General features: G+C 37.6%; 1 protein-coding gene across 2 annotated transcripts in view; it reads left to right on the plus strand.

Moving 5' to 3' along the window:
- Nucleotides 1-20,576, plus strand: part of LOC589135 (kelch-like protein 8) — a 35,056-nt gene that overhangs the window by 7,117 nt on the left and 7,363 nt on the right. For both annotated transcript variants that reach the window (XM_030980864.1, XM_030980863.1), the window contains exons 2-3: nt 276-1,047; nt 5,846-6,047. In XM_030980864.1, coding sequence (XP_030836724.1) covers nt 276-1,047; nt 5,846-6,047 — 974 coding nt within the window. The remainder of the gene's footprint in view (nt 1-275; nt 1,048-5,845; nt 6,048-20,576) is intronic.

Consider the following 20,576-nt stretch of genomic DNA (forward strand, 5'->3'; position numbering starts at 1 on the left):
TTACGCCTATGTCCATTTCGCATATCATCAAACACCTGCGCTTCTTGCACAATGCACTGAATGTGAAACAAATTAGTCCTGTATTCTTCCTGTTGTTTGCCAAAGTGGTTGAGTAATCTCTGATGTAGTGACTAATGTCTTGTATCTTGTTATCTACATGTATTAGTATAATTTGTGTCTGTCCTTCAGTTTCAAGTTACTCAACTGAGCCAATTTGTTGTCGGGTAGTAACCTAATTCGTTCCAATTTCCTTTCCTTCTCTTCCTATGACACAGAACCAATTCGGTGATCATTATAGAGTTTTCCGGCAAGACGAGCAGTCCGACCAACAAGAGTGTCCTGGTAGAGGATGAAATCGTCAAGATGGCGTCCCAACCTCAGATGTACGACTCCTTTGTCACATCCTTCACCTTCGACTGCAAGACCCAGTGGCGGGAATCGCTCGTCGTCATACAGCAGCTCTACAAGACGAAGGCGCTCTGCGACTTTACGCTCCGTTGCGGCGCTTCGTCGTTCCTCTGCCATCGCCTCGTGCTGGCAGCCTGCAGTCCGTATTTCCGTGCCATGTTCATGTCGGAGATGATCGAGAGCAGGCACGACAGCCTGGAGGTCCAGGACATTGATGAGAAGTCTCTGGAGGCCATAGTCGAGTTCATGTACACCTCGAAGATAGTTCTGACAGTGGACAACGTACAGAAGATCCTCTTTGCTGGATCGCTTCTCCAGATGGATGAAGTCAGTAAAGCTTGCAGTGACTTCATGAAGTGCCATCTCCACCCCTCCAACTGCCTCGGGGTTAGGACATTCGCGGACCAGCACGGTTGCACCACGCTGTCTGGCGCAGCGGACTCCTATGCCCATGAACATTTCTTGGAGGTGGTGAGCCAGGAGGAGTACTTTAGCATTGATGCGCAGCATCTCATGGTGTTGATCGCATCACATGACATTATGATAGAACATGAAAGTCAAGTCTATCAGGCCATCATGAAGTGGGTGAAGTTTGACCTGCCCAACAGAGAAAGACACCTTGCTGCACTCATGTCAAAGGTAAGTAGTGTTTCCTGCATCATTGATTGTTTAAAGCCCGTCTGTACTAGTATGGCCAGGGTGGATTAGACCACCCTGCAAGGTCACTGACAGGTGGTTATCTCATGAAATCAGCTCTCAATTAACATAAGAAAAAGGGGATCATGGGGGACCAAGAGGCACCGATTAGGAATTGTTTGCTATATAGAGGGTGCAAGTAGGTATAAGTAGTGCGGTGGGGCTTTAAGAGAACATTGAAGTTTACAAAGTAAGGTATATATGGTGTTTGGTTCTATCACATGGGTTGCCAACTTTCTATCCATACTGCTTTAGTGCAACAGTGTTGTACTAAAGAATGATGATTGATGGCAAGTGGATATTTTGTGGACGAGAAGGGCTCTATATCCTTGTTTTTATTTTACCATTGAATATATTTCAAGCTAAGTGGAGACAAACATTTCCTAGTATTTAGCAGAAATTGTTGTTCGACATTAACCTTAAATATCATCACGTTCCTAATAGAACTCGTGATTAGTTTTAACTTTCAAATAACAACTACGGATATTATGAAGTCCCCAAGGACTGGCATTTGTATTGTAAATCCAAGAAAAAACATACAAAGATACAAATTTTTGAGAATAAAAAGTCTCGGAATGATCATTTCATGTTGATTCCTGCTTGGCAGCTTTCCAATGTACATTATTCAGGTCTTGCTCTATTTTGAACAAAACAACAATCATATGAGAATAATTGTTTCCGATCTTTCTTAACTACAGTATAAACATGAAACTATCCAGTGGTTTAAAGTTACACAAGTGATGAATCTCATGGCTTATTGAGCAAACATGGTATTTGTCATGGATTCCTAACACAACATGACAAAAGACGACTATGAATTTTTGCAGTCATACTATGTACTATAGGTTCTGTATTAAACTTTAAGATGGTAAAACATTTACCTAGATTCTCTCACTAATGCTGATTATGAGGCGCAAAGATCTCACTTACCGGACTGTGTGATGAAATCAATCCCAAAATTTATTTTACAGAGGGGTTATCTGCTATTTCTGACTTTTTTTCTTTCTGTCACGCAATGATTATTGTTGCAATTTTTTCCTCATGATATTAGCACTTTATTTTCCTGATTTTTATTTAATTCTAAAATCCTATTCCATGATTAAGGCAATTTTTTTAAATATAGCTGTAAAAGAAAATAGAATGTTGCCTGTTATGAGAAGTAAAGGTGTCTATGATATGTACATGTACATGTTCATGTACAGTATGTAGCGCTTACAGAAAGGCCTTGTCCTTGATATGTCATAGATCGTTAAACTCATTACTTGTAATTAAGTTCCATATTCCATCATAGAAAGGGAAATTTTGTTTTAATATAGCTGTTAAAGAAAAAATAAATGTTGCATGTTTGAAGTCCTTGTCCTTGATATGTCATACATCGTTAAACTCATTTATACTTGTAATTAAATTCCACTGAGAAGCGAGTGATGAGATGTGATGCCTTTGAGACCTGTGCACTCTCTTGGTGAGGTCATTCGTCTGAGACATGGTCTTCCTTGAACCAGGGGTAGAACCAGCGCTAAGCTTAGAATCCTGGGAAGATCCTTGGAAGACGTTTGGCACGCAATGTCACCCAAACAGGCTAATCCCCCAGACGACCGCACTTGAGCATTGATCAATGAATGACATTCCATCATGATGTGTACAGCAAAGGTCGCTCGATCGGCTTGTTCCCCCTCGGCTCACTAGGCGCGTCTTCATCATCTCGAGATTGCCAAATAGCCCGCTATTTCTGATTTGTTTGGGAAATAATCCTGAAGTTACAAATCGCGTCCTCATCAGCTCGAGATTTGACCTCCAGATTTGACCTCGAAACTTGAAACTCGACCTTGAGAAATTAGCTCGAGATATTTGCTCAGCGTTCACGCATAGTGCGAATCTTCGGTCTGGTGATGATGCACCGGACAAATAGCTGGATATTTTGCAAACTATCCCAAGATATCTTGGGATGACAATCCCGACCAAATATCCCGCTAATTGCAACTTCAGGCTGATGAAGACGCAAATTAGCTGGATATTTGGCAATCTTGAGGTAGTGAGGACAGGCCTACTTTTCTGGGTCAGCCAAAAATGGCAGGTGGCTGCATGAGGTGGAGCTACCGCACCGGGCTGGCTGGCTGGCTGGCTGCACCGGGAACATCTGCTCCCGGATCTTGCGGGCAGAAAGCACACCTGTTTTGAGGGTATGAAATAAGAGTTCTGGAAGGATACGTGACCAGTGTCTGATCATGTCAAACATGTGAATGACACATGAAGTGCTCTGGTCTGCGTCTTGCTGACTCATGCATTGAAGTGGGCAAAAGAAGAAAATGCATTTTTATAAATATGTAATATTGAGTCTGTAAAGTACAAGGATTTCCTAGAACAGTTGAGGTGAAGAGTGTTGTAATTGAGAGGGAACCTGGGAGTTTCCTTGGGCCTGGTTGTCCAGATTGTGGCTTCTTTGACTGTTACACCTTTGCACTCTGTTCTGATGCATTGGTCAAAATATCCTTCTCTTTAAGAACTTCATGTAGTCCCTACAAAAACTTGGGCCATCAGTAGATTTAAAGATGAATGCAGTTGGGGGCTTCATCTAGAGCATAGAGGGACGGGTTTGGAAAAAAAAGAGAAGGAGCTTTTGAGTTTTAATGAGAAAAAACATATTTGTTTTTGTCATTATTTTCTGTGCTGTTTCCAAGAAAAACCAACAACCTCATACCCCAGCAGATTTTATGATTATCAGGAAACCAGGAATGTAGTTAGCCCACAATGGTTAATAGGCATGATTGCTTAGTGATTCCTTGGTTTAACATTAGCTGCATTTACACTGCAAGCAAAAACAATTGGTTTTCTTGCATTCCGGTGTTTTGTCCAAAGTTGCTAGGCAGTAGGTGACTACATGGTACCTATAAACTAGACAAAAAACAAAAATAAAAAAATCCACCTCTGGAGTGGGGTTATTCTTAGATGCAGGCCGAAACTCCACCGGTGTAAATGCTTGCACTTAAAACACTGGTGACCTTTTTCAGTAGTGTAAATGAGAGTTAAAAAAAATAAAACAATGGTTTTTCAAATTGTTTTTTATGTAATGTAAATGGACCTACATGAATAGGCTAATATAGGCCCACGGGTTCACTAATGAAAAACAGTGTATGGAGTGGGGACATGATCTGCTTTTATCCAATCTTAATTGACAATTTAAATTTTCAGTTCATTTGTCTAAATGTTGCAGTCTCGGTCCTTAGTTATATGGAGGGATGGTGTATGGCTATCAAACAAATTCTTTTGTGACATAAAAAGGACTACCTGTCCATGTTGACACAAACTGTTGACTCTTTGTCCTTTCAGTTTTAATAGTGATTTGATACCAACTTGCTTTATGTGTGTACGAACATTGAGATTTATTCAAATGCAGCTTCTTGTGGTACATACAGGTGTATATGTACATGTACTACGGGCCTATATATCAGACGATCTGCACCATGCATATACATGTACATATATAATATGACTACCGTAATATACATATTTAGTTTTAAAAAGATATTCCATATATTGTTGATGAGAATACAGTGTTCAAATGGATATGACTGTATTTATTGATGTGTTTACGTGGGTTCATTTATTGATGTGTTTACATGGGTTCCTATTTATTGATGTGTTTACACAGGTTCCTATTTATTGATGTGTTTACATTGATTCCTATTTATTGATGTGTTTACACGGGTTCATGTAAGGGAGAACAAATCTTCATGGTGCCGGTAGTATGATGTTGTTATGAAAGTTGATGATTTTCTTAGAAGAGGGCAAGGATATCAACCCTCAATAATTGATAATAATAGGCATGGTACTTTTTAAAGAGAAGACACGTGTATAATAAACAAAAAATTGAAATAACATGTTTACATGTAGGTTTTTCTTCTTCAATTGCAAACAATTAATGTACCTTCAACTTATCAGTTGATATTTGAAAATGATCTTCCTGAAGTTCAGTTTGAAATCACTTGAATACCGGTAATGTACAATTACTGTATATTGATGCAATTAAAGAAACATTAATAAGATTTGAAAAATTAAGAGAAAAAGCATTCCTTTTTTCACTCCCGTTTGAAATGGATGTTGTGATTTCTATGCTCTCTGCAGCAGCCGATGTGTTCAAGTAATTTGCTTTTACACTACCAATGTTCTGGATAAATTGTTTTGAAATCTGAATCTGCAGAATTTACTCAATGTTGACAAAATAGCTAATGTTTGCAGATTTAGTTGTATATTGTAATTTCTGTTATACCTTCACAATATCTGGTATTTTTAAAAGTTATTTTGGAACAATTTATTATTATCAGTTCATGCAGGAAATACATTACCTGATAATGATAATGATGATGATAATAATGATAATAATAGTAATAATAATAATGAAAATAATGGTGATAATGATAATGAAAAATGATGATAATAATAATGATAATGACAATGATAATGATAGTGGTAATGAAAATGATGATGATAATACTACTACTTACTGCTACTAAGTACTACTACGGCCACTACTTCTACTGCTACTGCTTCTTATGATAATAATATGCCAATTTATTTATGTACTATGTACTCTGTGCTATGTACTCTACTGCATTTAATAGAAAGTATGTACAGAAGAATTATTTGATTTGATCAGAATTAGTCTTAAAAATATCAACATGCAGGGGAGGAATTGAAAGTGCTTTAATAATTCATGACAATCTTGTTTTGTTTGTTTGTCCAGGTACGTCTTCCCATGGTGCCGGCCAGCTACCTGATGGAGGAGGTGGAGCGGGAGGAGCTGATCAAGAAGTGCCACAAGTGCAGGGATCTGGTGGACGAGGCCAAGAACTACCACCTGTCCGTGGGCAAAGTCCTGCGGGACACACCCACCTCCAGCCTGGTAAAAGACCCCAACAGGCTCACTCCAAGGAAGAGCTCTGCAGGTACAAAACAAATTGTGTTTGTGTTTGTTGTTGATATTTTTATTTTTTACACTTTTTAAAAGTTGACTCCTACAAATTTATGTAAGTGATGGGGTCCTATTCAGACTTAAGAAAGTGTATGTAGGGTCTACAGTCGGAGTCATCGTTTAAAGAAGCACCTACATGGAACTTTGAATAATTGTTTCCAGAGGGGAACCCAGTGAATTTCAAGTTGACTTTCAATCACTGCCAAAGTCAAACATTGAAGAAAGTTACATTTTTGATAAACAATTTAGACCCGCTCTTTGTTCCCTGCTCTTTTAAAAGCATTTACTTACATGTAGCTTTGCAGGAAGTTGAACCATCTCAAACTTTATTTTCTACAAGTGAATGAAGTGATCACCCCCTTGTTTACAAACATCTCTACATGTTTATAGCAGTGTGGAAGTTATATCATCCTACACTACATCAAGCCTGTCCCTTTTCTTTGTAAACACCTGTAGCCTCACGTACTGTCACCGTGGACCTACTACGTGCTGTCACACTATCAAGAGGCCTGTCATCATCAGCTCGAGATTACCAAATAGCCCGCTATTTTCAGACTTGGGATATTGTCCCAAAGCTCGAAATTGCGTCCTCACCAGACCGATATGCTCATCACAAACAAGCTCGAACGGGCGCAAATTAGCCAGCTAGATTTCCCCAGAAGCGGGATACTTGATTTCACCTGATATTTTCTTGACCAAATATCCCGCTAATTGCAACTGCTGGCTGATGAGGATGCAAATTAGCTGGATAATTTGCGATCGGGATATTTAAAATAGCGGGTGATTTGGCAAACTCGTGCTGATGAAAACAGGCCTCTTGTACTGTCTACCTTCTTGTTTGTAAACACTGTTGTTTACCCTGGAGCTTCCAATGACCTCCATAAAAACCTGATATAACCCTAGATTCTTTATCACTAGTACCGATTTCTTGAATGATTTGTTGTGAGGTTGTCCATTTTATAACTCTCTGCAATTCATAATTGCCTGAAATGGGATATTCCAGGTCAGAAGGAATTTATGGGGCAGGTTGCGTTCAATTGCACAAGTTACAATCCTACAAATCATTTCATAGCACTACTTCATGGTGAGCGAGCAGGTATTCTGTTGGTTGGTAGTTTTTAACCCTCTGGTTGCTTTTGCCACTCTGCATAGTCGTTCGAGGTTTGTCACACGTGCAATTTTGCACAAATGACACCAATTGATGGGAGGATTGCATTTTGCAACACAATGGCTTTGCAAATGGCTTTGCAGACATGAGCGCTATACAAGAACCCACTATTATTACTGTATCATTATTATTAAAATGACCAATTTCCAGTCTTAATTAGCTCCATGATAACCCTTAAAGCATGATTATAGATTTACACACTGTATCCAGCACTGGAAACAGTTAACAAAATCTTGAAGCCTTTGGTATTTATCATATAAGAATACAGAATATTTAACGTCAAAGAATTTCCTGAAAGGGACAATAAATTCAATTCAATAGATCAATATATGTCATCATAGGGAGATTAATTGTCTGGTTCTTCATATTTTACAAGATTTTACTGACTGAGGGCTTTTTAACAAATTTCACCATCTATTCATATAGACAAAAGTTGCCAACCAAATTATTGAACAAATAACAGCCAAAGGCAAACTAACCTAGAAAAAAATGTTTGAATTCTTAAATATATAACATTATTAGTTTGGAGAAATACCTCATCATTTGTCTTACTTGGAGAGTTTTTAGTAACAAAAATAAGAGTGATTCGAATGTCCATATTGAAGAATAAAAACATTGAAAATTTTTCAATTTGGAGAAATGGGTTTTTTACTAGCCAGATTTCAATCTGTGCATTTAATTTTTGGGGAGGTAATCTTGCTACATGTACATGTATGTAAAAGGTGCTTGGTTACTTTTATACCATCGCCCCTGCAACCAATTTCTAAAGCAGGTTCTATACTATCTTTGAATAGGTCTTACCATTAAAAAAATAAAGCCTGTCATTATTTCATATTTTTTGTTTTACTTATCCCTTATTAGAATTTTGAAACCTCTTCAGCTTCATAGAAGATAGCAAAACAACTGCAGAAATAAACCACACTTCTATATTTCCTGTCTTCATAAAAGAAAAACTGACCATTGGTCAACAGGTGGGACTTTGCTGACCGTAAATCAATTCAAAACGGACAATTTGACCTCATAACTGATGCCATTACTTCAGATTACAAGATGAAAAATTGACACAGTTAATCATAAGATGTATGCCAGCTATTTTGACCTACTTCCCTGGCCAAGTACCAGGAGAAAAGGTGTGCATTGATTGAGACTCAAACAATAGGATTTATGCTTGACCCATCTCTCCTTGCAAAAAAATATTCCTGAGGATATTTCAGTAAAAACAAAATATTAGAAAGATGTACCAGATTCAGAACTACCTCATGAAACAAAATAGAGTTTGTCAAAAAAATATCTGATTTTTAGATGGCATTTAACCATTTTATGTTTAAAAGCCTATAGATTCTGATTTTACTCTCTGTTTATACTCTAAAATAATGCTTTTGAACTTTGCGATTGACCTCATTTTTTAAAAAGGTCATAGACCCCCATCTCATACTCCGCCAAGTTGGCCTCTGGGAAGTTGCAGATTCCAAATTAAAGTAAAAAATACATGCATTGTGTCTACAGGTGTCCTAATACTGATTTTGCTGTCAAATATCGTAGTGAAAAAAACAGATGTAAGTTTAAAAATATCAATTTTTCAAGACAGTACAAGAAGAATTCCATGCAGAACATATTCCTCCATGCTGTCTTTGCTGTCTCTGCATCCGGAAGTCGTCTGCGATTGTCCCATCATCAATATTCCTAAAGGGGTGACAACTCTGAACTCGATATGATTTGGTGTAGTGAAGTGGTTGACGGCTATATATCATGAAATTTACAGTTGTTGCACATGACAAAATGTGACTTAATGTCAAAACATAGGGGAAACAATATTTTACACATTTGCTGAACCCGTCGACTGTTTATGTTGAACTTTGCTGCAGGACCTATCCATCACAGTGAGTCACCCTTTTTGTATTGTTATCTGGAAAGGCGGAAACATACGACTGGAACATGTGCGCAACACATGTATGGTAGTTTTACTTTTGGATGATTCCAGTGACCGGGTTTCGTCAGTGGTTCAAAGTTTGTTTTAGAGTCACAAACCTTTTTTCCTCTTCGTTATCGGCTGCAGAGAGATTCTTAAGGGTGTGAACTCTTTGTAAAATGCTACCTTATTACATACATCCTTTTGGCTCTAAGCAGATGATATACATGTATTATTGAGATTGCCCTCAGGCTGAGGTTCAAGTTGTTAAAGGTAAAGACCAGTATTGGAAACGCCCCAATTTCAAAAAATGAAATGGAAGCTCTCATTACCAATCATGTGAAAGAATATGTTTTGACTAATACATGATGATAAAAAATTTGCCGGGAAACCGCCTACTAATTCATATATTTGGTAAATAAGTTTCTCTCATGGTCTGTGAGAGATATAGGGTAGTCCCATATACATCTTTCTGTGTACAGTGCTTGTAACTTTACGAAGAATGGGCCAAATTTCTTATCATTTTGATCATTCCAGAACCTTGCAGATGCTAGATGCTAGATGATCAACCTTTTCTGATCAATTCCACAACGTTTCTTTCACAATGCAATCGCATGACCATAACTGGTCTTTACCTTTAAAGGGGAAGTCCAGTTAGTCCACCCTGATATGAATTTAATTTTGATAGAAGCAGAAAAATGAGAGGAACAGGTCAGTGAAAGTACCTCTCATTTTTGTACTGCTATTAAAACCAACTTGATATCAGGGTGGACTTGCTTTAAAATCTGAAAGGAAGAAAATATTCAATTTTGGAATGGTTTTCTTTACTCCTGAATTACTATTGGTCCTTATGTCCCAATTTACTTCAAAAGTGCCATGTGCAGTATGGTCAGGTAGGAATCGGGGCAGGAAGGAATTAGACCCTATGGCTATACCCAGTGTCACACAAGATCATAGAGATACCTTGCATGATCCTGATACAACTACGTCACATTGGTCCTAGGTCCCATTGGACTGAGTCTCAGTGTAGTCGTCTGATCCATTACGGGTTCAGTGTGAGGTCAGGTGAGACGTAGTACCATACATGCCCCTATCCTTGGGTACATGTACATGCATCGCAATGGTCCTAATGTCTCTTTGGACTTGGTCCCAATAGTTATTTGTTCCCTTATGAGTTCAGGAAAACAGTCCAATGAGATGAAGGACCAGTCCCTGTATGTAGTACCCTAGATTGAGACACCCATACGCTAGTATATGTTTGTCACATTGGTCCTATCCTTTTGGTGTGATGAATCTTAAACCCAACCCTATATGAAAAGATACTTTATAAAACCTGAAGGAAGTAAACTGTAAGCCATTGCTTTTAAGTCTGATATAACTAAGGGTGAAAGTAGATCCAATGAGAAAATGTATGATAATTGTTAAAGAAGAGTTATACCATCTTCAGTAGGTAAAAATCCTGTCAGCACTACTAAACCAAACCCCATACCTATAAGTTATGGTAGGGCAAAAGAGATATGGGACTGATAATGTAGGTAATCTGTTTGCCTGCTCAATTCTTCTTTGATGTCGCAACAGTTTTAATAATAACTGTTTTAATATTCAGTTGTCTCCAGTTGTCGTCTGGAATTATTCCGCAGTTTCATAGGTTGCGGATGATGGCCTTCTAATAAGATATCACTCGTTAAACGTCATTTTCTCAATAATTAAAGCATTGCAGGAGATCTCTCAATCCGATCTTCCCTGAGGCACTGCTTATTAACAAAGTATGCAGTCTTGTCCCCCTAAGGCAAGATCGGCCGTTTAAATGAACGCTCCCTGATGAACGCCTTTCAAAATACCATCTATTTTTAGATCGCATGCAGGTCAAATATAGATTTTCGTTGTTGCTAAAGATAAATGATAAAAAGAAGAAAAATGCTGGTTGTAATCGTAAAAAGTCGTCCTTATCGACTGACCCAGAAAGGACTTGACTCTCCAGAGAACACTAGTCTAAGAAACACTGCATTTTATCAAAAGGCAAATTTGCCTGCAGCTTTTACATTGACCCCCTGTTTTTCTGACAAAAGTGTTCGCTTTGATAATTTGATATCCCTTCATTATTGTTAGATTGTTAATATCTAAATTGCTCTGACAGAAAAACCTTGGGCAAAATGCCATACATTTTTTCTTTGGAAAATGAAAAATGAGATGTCTAATGAAGGTTGGGAATAATTCAATAATACTTCTGATACAGTATTTTTTTCACAAAAGATGAACAAAAAGCAGAATTTGTTTTTGAAATTGGGGAGGTCTGGAGGTGGGAGGGGGTCCATCACGTGACAGGCGTGAACTAGTCAATTATTCTCCAGATTTGATTTTATGAAATTGTGGCAGAAGTTTGTATCTAATTGTCCCAAGGTTGAAATTTCTTGACTTTGAGCCAATGTTGTGACATTCATGTTCCTCTCTAAGGATGTCAAACATGGCAGACACACCTAGAATGTATTTCCATATCAGTTTTACTATTTCCAACTGTGAGGATATTTTGTGATAGAAATACAAAGATATAAACAAAAACGAAAGAGACTTAATGTAGTTTGCATGATATGTTTTGCGTCATGCTTTCATTGATTCTTGAGACTTTATCAGAGCTCTTTCTATTGAAGGCTTCTCTGCAAAGATCAAGGATTTAAAGGGATCGTTTAACAATGTTAAATCTGAGATACACGGCCCTACGTGTTATCAGTGTCTGTGATATGATGTAATATTGAAGTCCTAAAAAAATTGCGCTTCAAAATGATCAAGAAGTGCCTCAAAAAAGTAAAAATCTTTGAGTGACCGGTTTTACCACACTCGTTTTCCCCAATAGACTGTAGTGTTATGAAAACCGTCAGGCGAACGGTTTTCAAAATTTGTAATTCCAATCATAAATATCTTGATAATCAGACAGGCGATCGGCTTGTAAAAGTCATGGGGTTCCTGACTGACCTAAAGGTTTATAATTATCATTGCATCATGAGCTGAATCCAGAATTTTGTTTCAGAATCTGAGACAAAGTTACCGGATCCCTTTAAGTGGCTTGGTAACATTGCCCCAGATTCTGAAACAAAATCCTGGATTTATATGCTGCAATCATAATAGGTCAGTCAGGAATCCCATGACTTTTACAAGCTGATCACCTGTCTGATTATCAAGATATTTATGATTGGAATTCAAGTTCTAATTTTTTTTGTTTTTTTAACGGTTTTCATCACAATAAAGTCTATTGGGGAAAATGAGTATGGTAAAACCGGTCACTCAAAGATTTTTTACTTTTTTGAGGCACTTCATGATAATTTTGAAGTGCAATTTTTTTAGGGCTTCAATATTACACCATATCATAGACACTGATAACATGTAGGGCCATGCATCTTAGATTTAATATTGTTAAACGATGCCTTTAAGAAATTGTCAGTGTTAAAAGTTTGATGTCCCTGGAAACCTTTGTATTTATTTTCCCAGCTCAACCAAGGGGGTACGATTCCAATTACGATCCCAGACAAAGAATACAAGAAGAATAGACTGCCAAAAAGGTGTTAATTGTATCATAAGAGGGCTGGTCCACACCACCCAAAATGTTTGGTCTCCGTGGTACATCTCTGTAGGATCCAGCATGATTTTACTCTCTTTTTCATTTTCGAACATCTCGTGTCTAGACCTAACATAATTCTTTTTATTTTGTTGTTGGAACATTTTTTTTTTTCTTCTCAAAGGAATTATTTCTCAGAGGAACAGGCAACTCAGGGAATTACTGTCTAGATGTGTGATTGATTGTATTTTTTCCTATTTTGGATCAAATATGAAGAACCTACCAGTATTTTTGTATGTAACCATCTCACTACCATCTACAAACCACCCCCCCCCCTTCCACCCTTCCCGAAATCACAATCTCTACACCCTGCAAATTAATACTCTGTTTTAAACTTTAAAACCCACGCCTTACTTTTTTTTAATATAAATTCATTGATCTTTGATAGTTTTAACCTTTTCTAAATTTCTGGATGGTAATTGTCCAGATTCAAGGCGTGGTAGTTATAATCTGGGTCAATTATTTTTTGAGGATGGGGGGGGGGGGGGCAGTTGAGGAAAATGGTTGGATTTATAAAATATCTTCTGTTTGGAGCCAGAGTTTAATGCACTTCTGGCTTCAAACAGACAACAAAAAATCATTTCAGTATTAAGTTGAATGTTTAGGATCAATACATTTTTACCCCTATACTTCTTCCAAAGACCTAGTAAAAGAAGGATCATACTTACCACTATTTTTTGGGGTGTTGGTGTAAACACCTCCGGGATTTTTTTTATGATGAGAGATGACAAAAAGAGTTCAGGGCTAATCGTTCATGGGTTACCACAGCACAGCAGAAACCCTACTGGGAAAATGTGTGACAATATGTCACACCTTTTTTCATCAAGTGATGTTTATATCTCCCTGTTGCAAATGAACTAGATCTTCTTGAAGGTGATATAGAGTTCTTTCAATTAACTTGATTTTTTTTCTTCTTTTGGTCAAATTTTTTCTAAAGGCAACTCTGATAGGTTCATCATGAATATATTTGTTGTTGTTTTTGTTGTAAGCAGCACATAGTACTTCATATTATAATTCATTGAGGTGGTTGACCTAATTTTTGATGGGTTCATCCTTCTTTACTTGAACTTCATGAATCCTCTAATGTATTTGTTTGGCAGGTACCATTGGTTTACTTGGTTTAGCTGGCAGTAGCTGCATTTACTCTGGGAGCAAAGATCATTATTCTCACATTTTGGTTTTTCGTCAGTAGTCACCTAGCAGCTATCGGCAAACACATCACACAACCAAATCAAAGAGATATCTCTTTGACCAAACTAAAAAATCTACCTCTGAAGTGTTTAATTTTAAAAATGCCTGCTGAAATTTCACAGATTTCTGCTGTTCAAATCGAAACTTCAGTATGATGCCGTTTTTTTTCTGGACGTGACTCTCTTCGCTTCTTTGTGATCGCACGCAGAGTAGCGACAAGCCTCGCATGCGCACTAATCACCAAAAAAAATAAAAATGTGTAAATGGGTCTAGTATGGAATTAGGTAGACAGTACTGTAATATTATTGTCTGGGTTTCTGGATCATCCTCATTTCTACTCATCACACAATTACTTCCCAATAGTAGGCAATACCAAGCAAAAGTAAACGCCACGTACGTCGTCTTTGGCTTCTAGCCAGGCCCTCCCAGTGCATGGGTTCTTGGATATGGGTCATACAGCCTTTTCACACACAGCTAAAATTCATTGTATCTAGAGCTGATTATAGTTTAAAGCTGTTTAACTCAAAAGTTTAAAACAGCTTTAAAGAAAAATTTCCCTGTGTGAACATCGTTTATACGATGTTGGGATAGATACAAAGTCGCGATTCATACGCACTCAAAGCAGGCTGCAGATACGAAGTTCTTGACAGAGAGCTTGACATTTTGTGTGTGAACGGTTATAAGTGTTTAAACTGGATGGAGCGTGCGCTTTGTTTGATATGACCTGACCTTCAATGCGCAATGGCACTACTGCGCATTTTAAGAGCAGTAGTTAATTACGAAACGATTAACGATCACACCGAAATTTCTTTGTGTGAATGATGTCGTATGTAAAGATTTAAGATTTTTACTTGTGTGTGAAAAGGCTGATATAGTAGCAGGATGATTTTGATAAACTTGGAGCCATGCAGGAGGGTGTAGGCTTTACCACAAATGCCTTTCTGGCTCTGAAGAGACGATATCATCTGTTCGGAGCCACAAGGGCATTAATTCATATTCTTATAGATTTATAACATTAATACTGTTTTCACAGTGGCAATATTTAGCTTAACCCCGTACTATAGGTGGGGTTAAGGGGGGTCTTAGCCCCACCTATAGTACGGGGTTAAGCCTATTCCACTTTCTGTTTAGACTGGTTTTTACCAAAGTGGGCTAAAGTTGGCTAACCCCACCTATAGTACGGGGTTAACTAACCCTGCAAAATAGCAGGGCTAACTCCGCAATTGTGGTGCTAACTCCTGCTAACCCCGCAATTGCGGTGCCAGGGAATAATTTTCCTGGTATCGCATCGCAATTTGCTATGCATTTTTGCATGACTGCTATACAAAATATCTTTTGTGTAGCAGTTTTCTTCCATAGAAATGTACAGAATTTCATTTGAAATATTCATCCATCGCCTGAAATTGCTAATCAAAAAATTTGAGGAAAATTATTCCCTGGGTGCTAAGCAAATGAATGAGAGCGGAAACGACAAATAGTCCGGTACTACGCAATGGAGCGTATCGCAGCTGGCCAGATGCGAAGTATGTCCAATCATAACATACACAATATCCGGGGTTAACGAAATGCAGTGAGAACAGCGGGAATTTTCTTATTCCGGAATAGGCGCTAGTACGGGACTAAAAACAGCGTGTGTGAAAAGCCAAAAAAATAGTCCGGGGTTAAGGATAGTACAGGGCTAAGCAAAGTACAGGGTTAAGCAAAACCAGTGTGAAAAGAGTATAAGGCCCATTTACATGTACACAGCCCAAACACCATTTTGAAAAAGCATCGATTTTGTGGACTGCCATTAGGTAATGCAAAGTTTTGGGAAATTTTGAAAATTAGATTTTTAGTAATTCTTTAAAATTTTGATATATTTGGATGCCCCTGTGGATGTATTATAAGCACTAGAAATTTATCCCGTAAAACACTTCTGCTTCCCGGTAAATTTCAAATATTTCAAATAGCGCCTAATTAAGGCCATTCCTTGGTAGCTGCGACCATGAAAATCTCAGAATATGCAATTCTGATATATAATTTCTAAATAGGAATAGCAAATCGGTTGATCGTGGTCAAGAAACGTTTTAGAGCTAAAGTAATATCAGTCTTGAGAGGGCGCTATACAACATAAAGAGTTTATTATTTACAATTTCATCACTTTAGACTTGATTCCAACCGCGACAAAGATCATTGAATATTGAAAAATCGCAAATGCTTCCAATATCATTTGAACCAAATTCATGTGACCCCATACCAAAACTTTGTATAACTTCTGATGAAGTTTTCATGGGAGAAAAATGATTTATGCTTGCAGTATATAAGTGTAAATGCAGCTTCAGATGCCTTTGCGGCTCCATACAGACGATATGATTTTGTAAAGTTAACTATCCATGATAGAATAAAATACATTCGTTTCCCCAATTACCATTCAATCAACAACCGAGTTATGAACTATTGCACAAAAGTTTCTTTGATAAAGCACTTTTAAAGTCTGCTCATAATAAACATTAACATCCATGGCACACCATGTCAAGACAAATCAGACTCAGAATGGATGATTTCTCTCATTTTTCTAGCAACATATTCACATTTTGGGGGTTCTTGCCGTCATGCCCGAAATTGATTTCCAAATGGTGTGTCTCGACTGTCGCATTTTAGCCGCATGTTACTGCCGTCTAGAGATCTCGGACGTGACTGTCCTCGGAGTCGGCTTAAGGATTGAAAAAGGCCAAAGACATTTCCGATTGTCCCTTGTATGAACCCCAAGCAAATCCATTGTATTGGAAATTTGGAATCAAGATGTATTGTTCATGTTGTTCCATGTACTGTTCTAAGCCTAAGCTGCAATTAAGTCCAAAATATGAAAGACTATAAACATCTGTTATGGATAAAAAAAATAAAGACTCTAGATTCACCTTCACCTTCTGCAGCTCCGCTCAATATGAAAAAAAGGAAAGAGAAATTTTGATAATTAGTTACTTTATTTGAAGTTCCACATATTGCTTGCTGGGAGAGAATGGTGCTCTACGTATTTGCTTTAAAGCCCCACTGTACTAATTATAATAGCTACCTGTGCCCTGTTGGTCCCCCATGATCCCCTTTTTCTTATGTTAACTGAGCGCTGATTTGATGAGATAACCACCTGTCCAGTGACCTTGCAGAGTGATCTAATCCCTCCTGTAAACTAGTACAGATGGGCTTTAAGATGTTACTTTCAGCAGTAAGAAGGGACAGTATTACATGTTTTAGAAACAACTTCAAAGGACCACATGTTTTTAAGAACATGATGGGTACCTGCTCGTAAAGACAACCTGTCTGTAAAGACCGTCTGCTTCTCATTGAAACCTGCATTACGGTACAGTTTTAAGATTGTCTACTATGCTTGTGTAAGGAAGCAAGTATGATAATCACAAAGATATGTGTCAAGTAACAATTAGGAAGGATTATTCATCATTTTTTCTTATATTATATTCTATATTCTATTCTATTATATGAAAGGATAAACTACAAATGCTGAACATGGCACTGTCGAAGATTTGAATCACACTGACCGAATAGGGGGTGACAAAACCTTTTAAAAATATCAACCAGGGAATAGAGATTGAAGTGAACGTGAGGGGTTTCAGATTTGCAAATCAAGGGCCCAAGACAAAGTGAAAGTGGTATTGGGGCTGTCCCGACTCTCTCTCGAGAGATCCAAATCAAATTACGATCGCATCCCACCACGGGGAGGGTCACAGACGTGTCAAGCTCTGCTCTGCTGTTCACACCAATCAGCATCTTGGCAGTTGAAGCAGTTCCATTCAAGGACTCTCAGAAACAAATATTTTCAGAATTATAAAATAATGGTTAATTTGATTTTGTTGTGAATTTTGGGGAAATCTGCACCTTGGCACAATTAGAACCCAATAGAAACCCAAATCATGCATTCTATCAATATTTATCTTCAAACACATTTTTTTAAGGGAAAGCTTTGCAGAAGTGTGTCTTACATCAGTAACATGATTTCCTCTTTCACATTATGATATATACAATTTAAGTGAAATTTTGCCATCAAATTTTTGACAAATTTGGGGCTCCCAACACTTTAGAAGGGTTCTAAGCTCCTGCAATTGATTAAAGGTGATACAAAGTTTTGGTATGGGGTCATGAATTTGGTTCGAATGAACATATTGGAAGCATATATGCGATCCTACAATATTCAATGTCGCAACTACATATTCTGAGATTTTCATGGTCGCAGCTACCATGGAATGGCCGTAGCCGCTAGCACCAGTAAATGATGATATTCAATTTTTCTCGAAAGCGTTTTAGGGGCTTAATTATCTAGTGCTTATAATACATTTACAGGGGCATCCAAATATATTGAATTGTTACGAATCACTATCTAGCCAATTTTAAGACTTTCCCAAAACATTGTATTACCTAAGCACTACCAAAACAATCAATCAAATGGGAGCCTCTTGCTTATTTACACTCGTTCATGTGCTCAACCAGGTGTTCAACACCAGTGTTCCACTTCATGGACCAGGACCTTCTCCTGACCTCTGTAGTCTAGACTCTCGTTAAATAGACCTTTACTAGGACTATATGGTAGGTCATCAACAGTCGGCCATCTACCTTTCTTTGACCTCGACTCTTCGCTTTATTTTTTGGACATGTATACAAACATGTCATCACAAAGATTACAAACCACATATGTTCTATTATTTGTATAGCTTGGCTCCTGTTACACTTACATGTATCAGATCATCATGGGGATTACAAACGTACATCTAAAAAAAATTATTTCCTGTAATTTGGGCCTTTTTGCATAAGCTTGCCTGTAAATACTACACTTCGGTCTGCATAATTATTTTGATCTTGCTTTCATAATGAGTACAGATTTCTGTATGAAAAAAGTCTGCTGAAAGCCAAAATGGCATTAATTTTACATTAATGATGTGAGTTATGCTCCTCCTGGCTTTTGACTGACAAATGATGTAAAAACCAGAGGGTAGGCCTAATGACATACCCACATTTTATCCCCCCCCCCCCCCAAAAAAAAAAAATACAAAATACAAAATACAAAATACAAAATAAATACATGTATAAAGAATTAATAAATAAATAACATAAAAAACACCCAAAACAATCCCACTAGGTGTACTTCACTAGTGGATCAAGGATGTTGTTTTATAAGATTCAAATCTGAAAGATTAATTAGTCCCTTATTGTTTGCTCATGCAAGTTCCAACTTCCATGCAAAGGGAGTGTGTAAAAGTTAACGATGTCATCATTAAGTTCGGTTTAATATGCCTTTAACAATCCATATCCCATAATCTCTTTGGTGAAGGCATTTTTTTTTTTTATAAATAAAATGCAGACCTTAAGTAAATTGTTGTCTGTTTTTTAATTGAATTCTTTTGTTATAAAAAAAGTGTCAAGGACTATGTTATCTATTTTTGGAAAGGTCATTATATTTTTGGGGTATGAATACTATTATTTGTATTTATTGATACACTCTTGTACCTTCACTCTTTGAAGGATAAAAAGGGGGTCAAATTAGTCTTGCAGTCAGCCTGAATGGCTTTTTTTTCTGGCAATGTCTATTTATGAGGAGGGAGGTGTGGTAGTCTATCATTTTCAAACCTCAGTTGAATTCCTATTAACAAGGCTATAGCAAGAATCAATCATCATTATATTTCACTTTCTCAGAGGGAAATTATGTATTCATATATTCCTTGATCCACTACAATAATCCCCCATCTACAAAGCCCAGACTAACACAGACTGACAATAGACTGTACACAAACATTTGATTACTGAAAATGCTGTTATTTTTGTGTGATTTATTTTTCACGCTGAGTGACCCCAAATCATATTCCCAGGTTCTTAAAATCGAGTTGCACACTACACTCCATTGTTTTCATTCCTAATTCCTATCGGTGCTCGAAAAGTGCGTGATTTGATTTGACTTGACACGCATAAGAAATCATCTTATCGCGATTTCCGCGAAAATTAACGTACCAGTACTGCAAATGTTTCTACTTTGAAAGTATGCCAATGTGGCCAACTTACTGGTCTATGTGGATTCAGCTCGGTTGCATAACCGTTCTGTAAGGTGATTATCCTTCTGATTGTATTCAGTCTTTTCCGTGAATTTCGGCACTTTCCGATACGCTGTAACGCTTCCATGCCCTATTTGTGCCTAAAAAGTTGCCTTTGATTTGACAAGGAGCTACTTGTATCCACTGGCAGGTGATAGTGTATTGGAAAGATATTCAGAAGATCAAAGGTCTGGCCAGGAGGACATTTTACTTCCAGTGTGTCTAGATACAGTCTTTCATTTCACAATGTGATAAGGTTTTATTATATTAACCCTTTGCTTACAGGAACCTGGTGGTCCCTGCATTAAGCCTATGGGACTTTCACAATGCAATAGTGAATGGGTTAATCATGTTTCGCTCGCTGTTGATTCAGACGGATTGAGTTCTCCATCATTCTCTAGCATTTTCTTGTATGAAGCAATATATCTATTTCCCTTGTCTACATGATGTGTTGTTATGCAATGTAGAAGGTCATTCACACAAGGAAATTTAAAGTACTACTTTTTAGAAAGTATTTCCCTTCTCGATTTAAGGTCAGTTATTACTTAGAACAG

The sequence above is a fragment of the Strongylocentrotus purpuratus genome, unplaced genomic scaffold (assembly GCF_000002235.5).
Source record: "Strongylocentrotus purpuratus isolate Spur 01 unplaced genomic scaffold, Spur_5.0 spur5_scaffold_11, whole genome shotgun sequence".
NCBI classification, from domain to species: domain Eukaryota; kingdom Metazoa; phylum Echinodermata; class Echinoidea; order Camarodonta; family Strongylocentrotidae; genus Strongylocentrotus; species Strongylocentrotus purpuratus.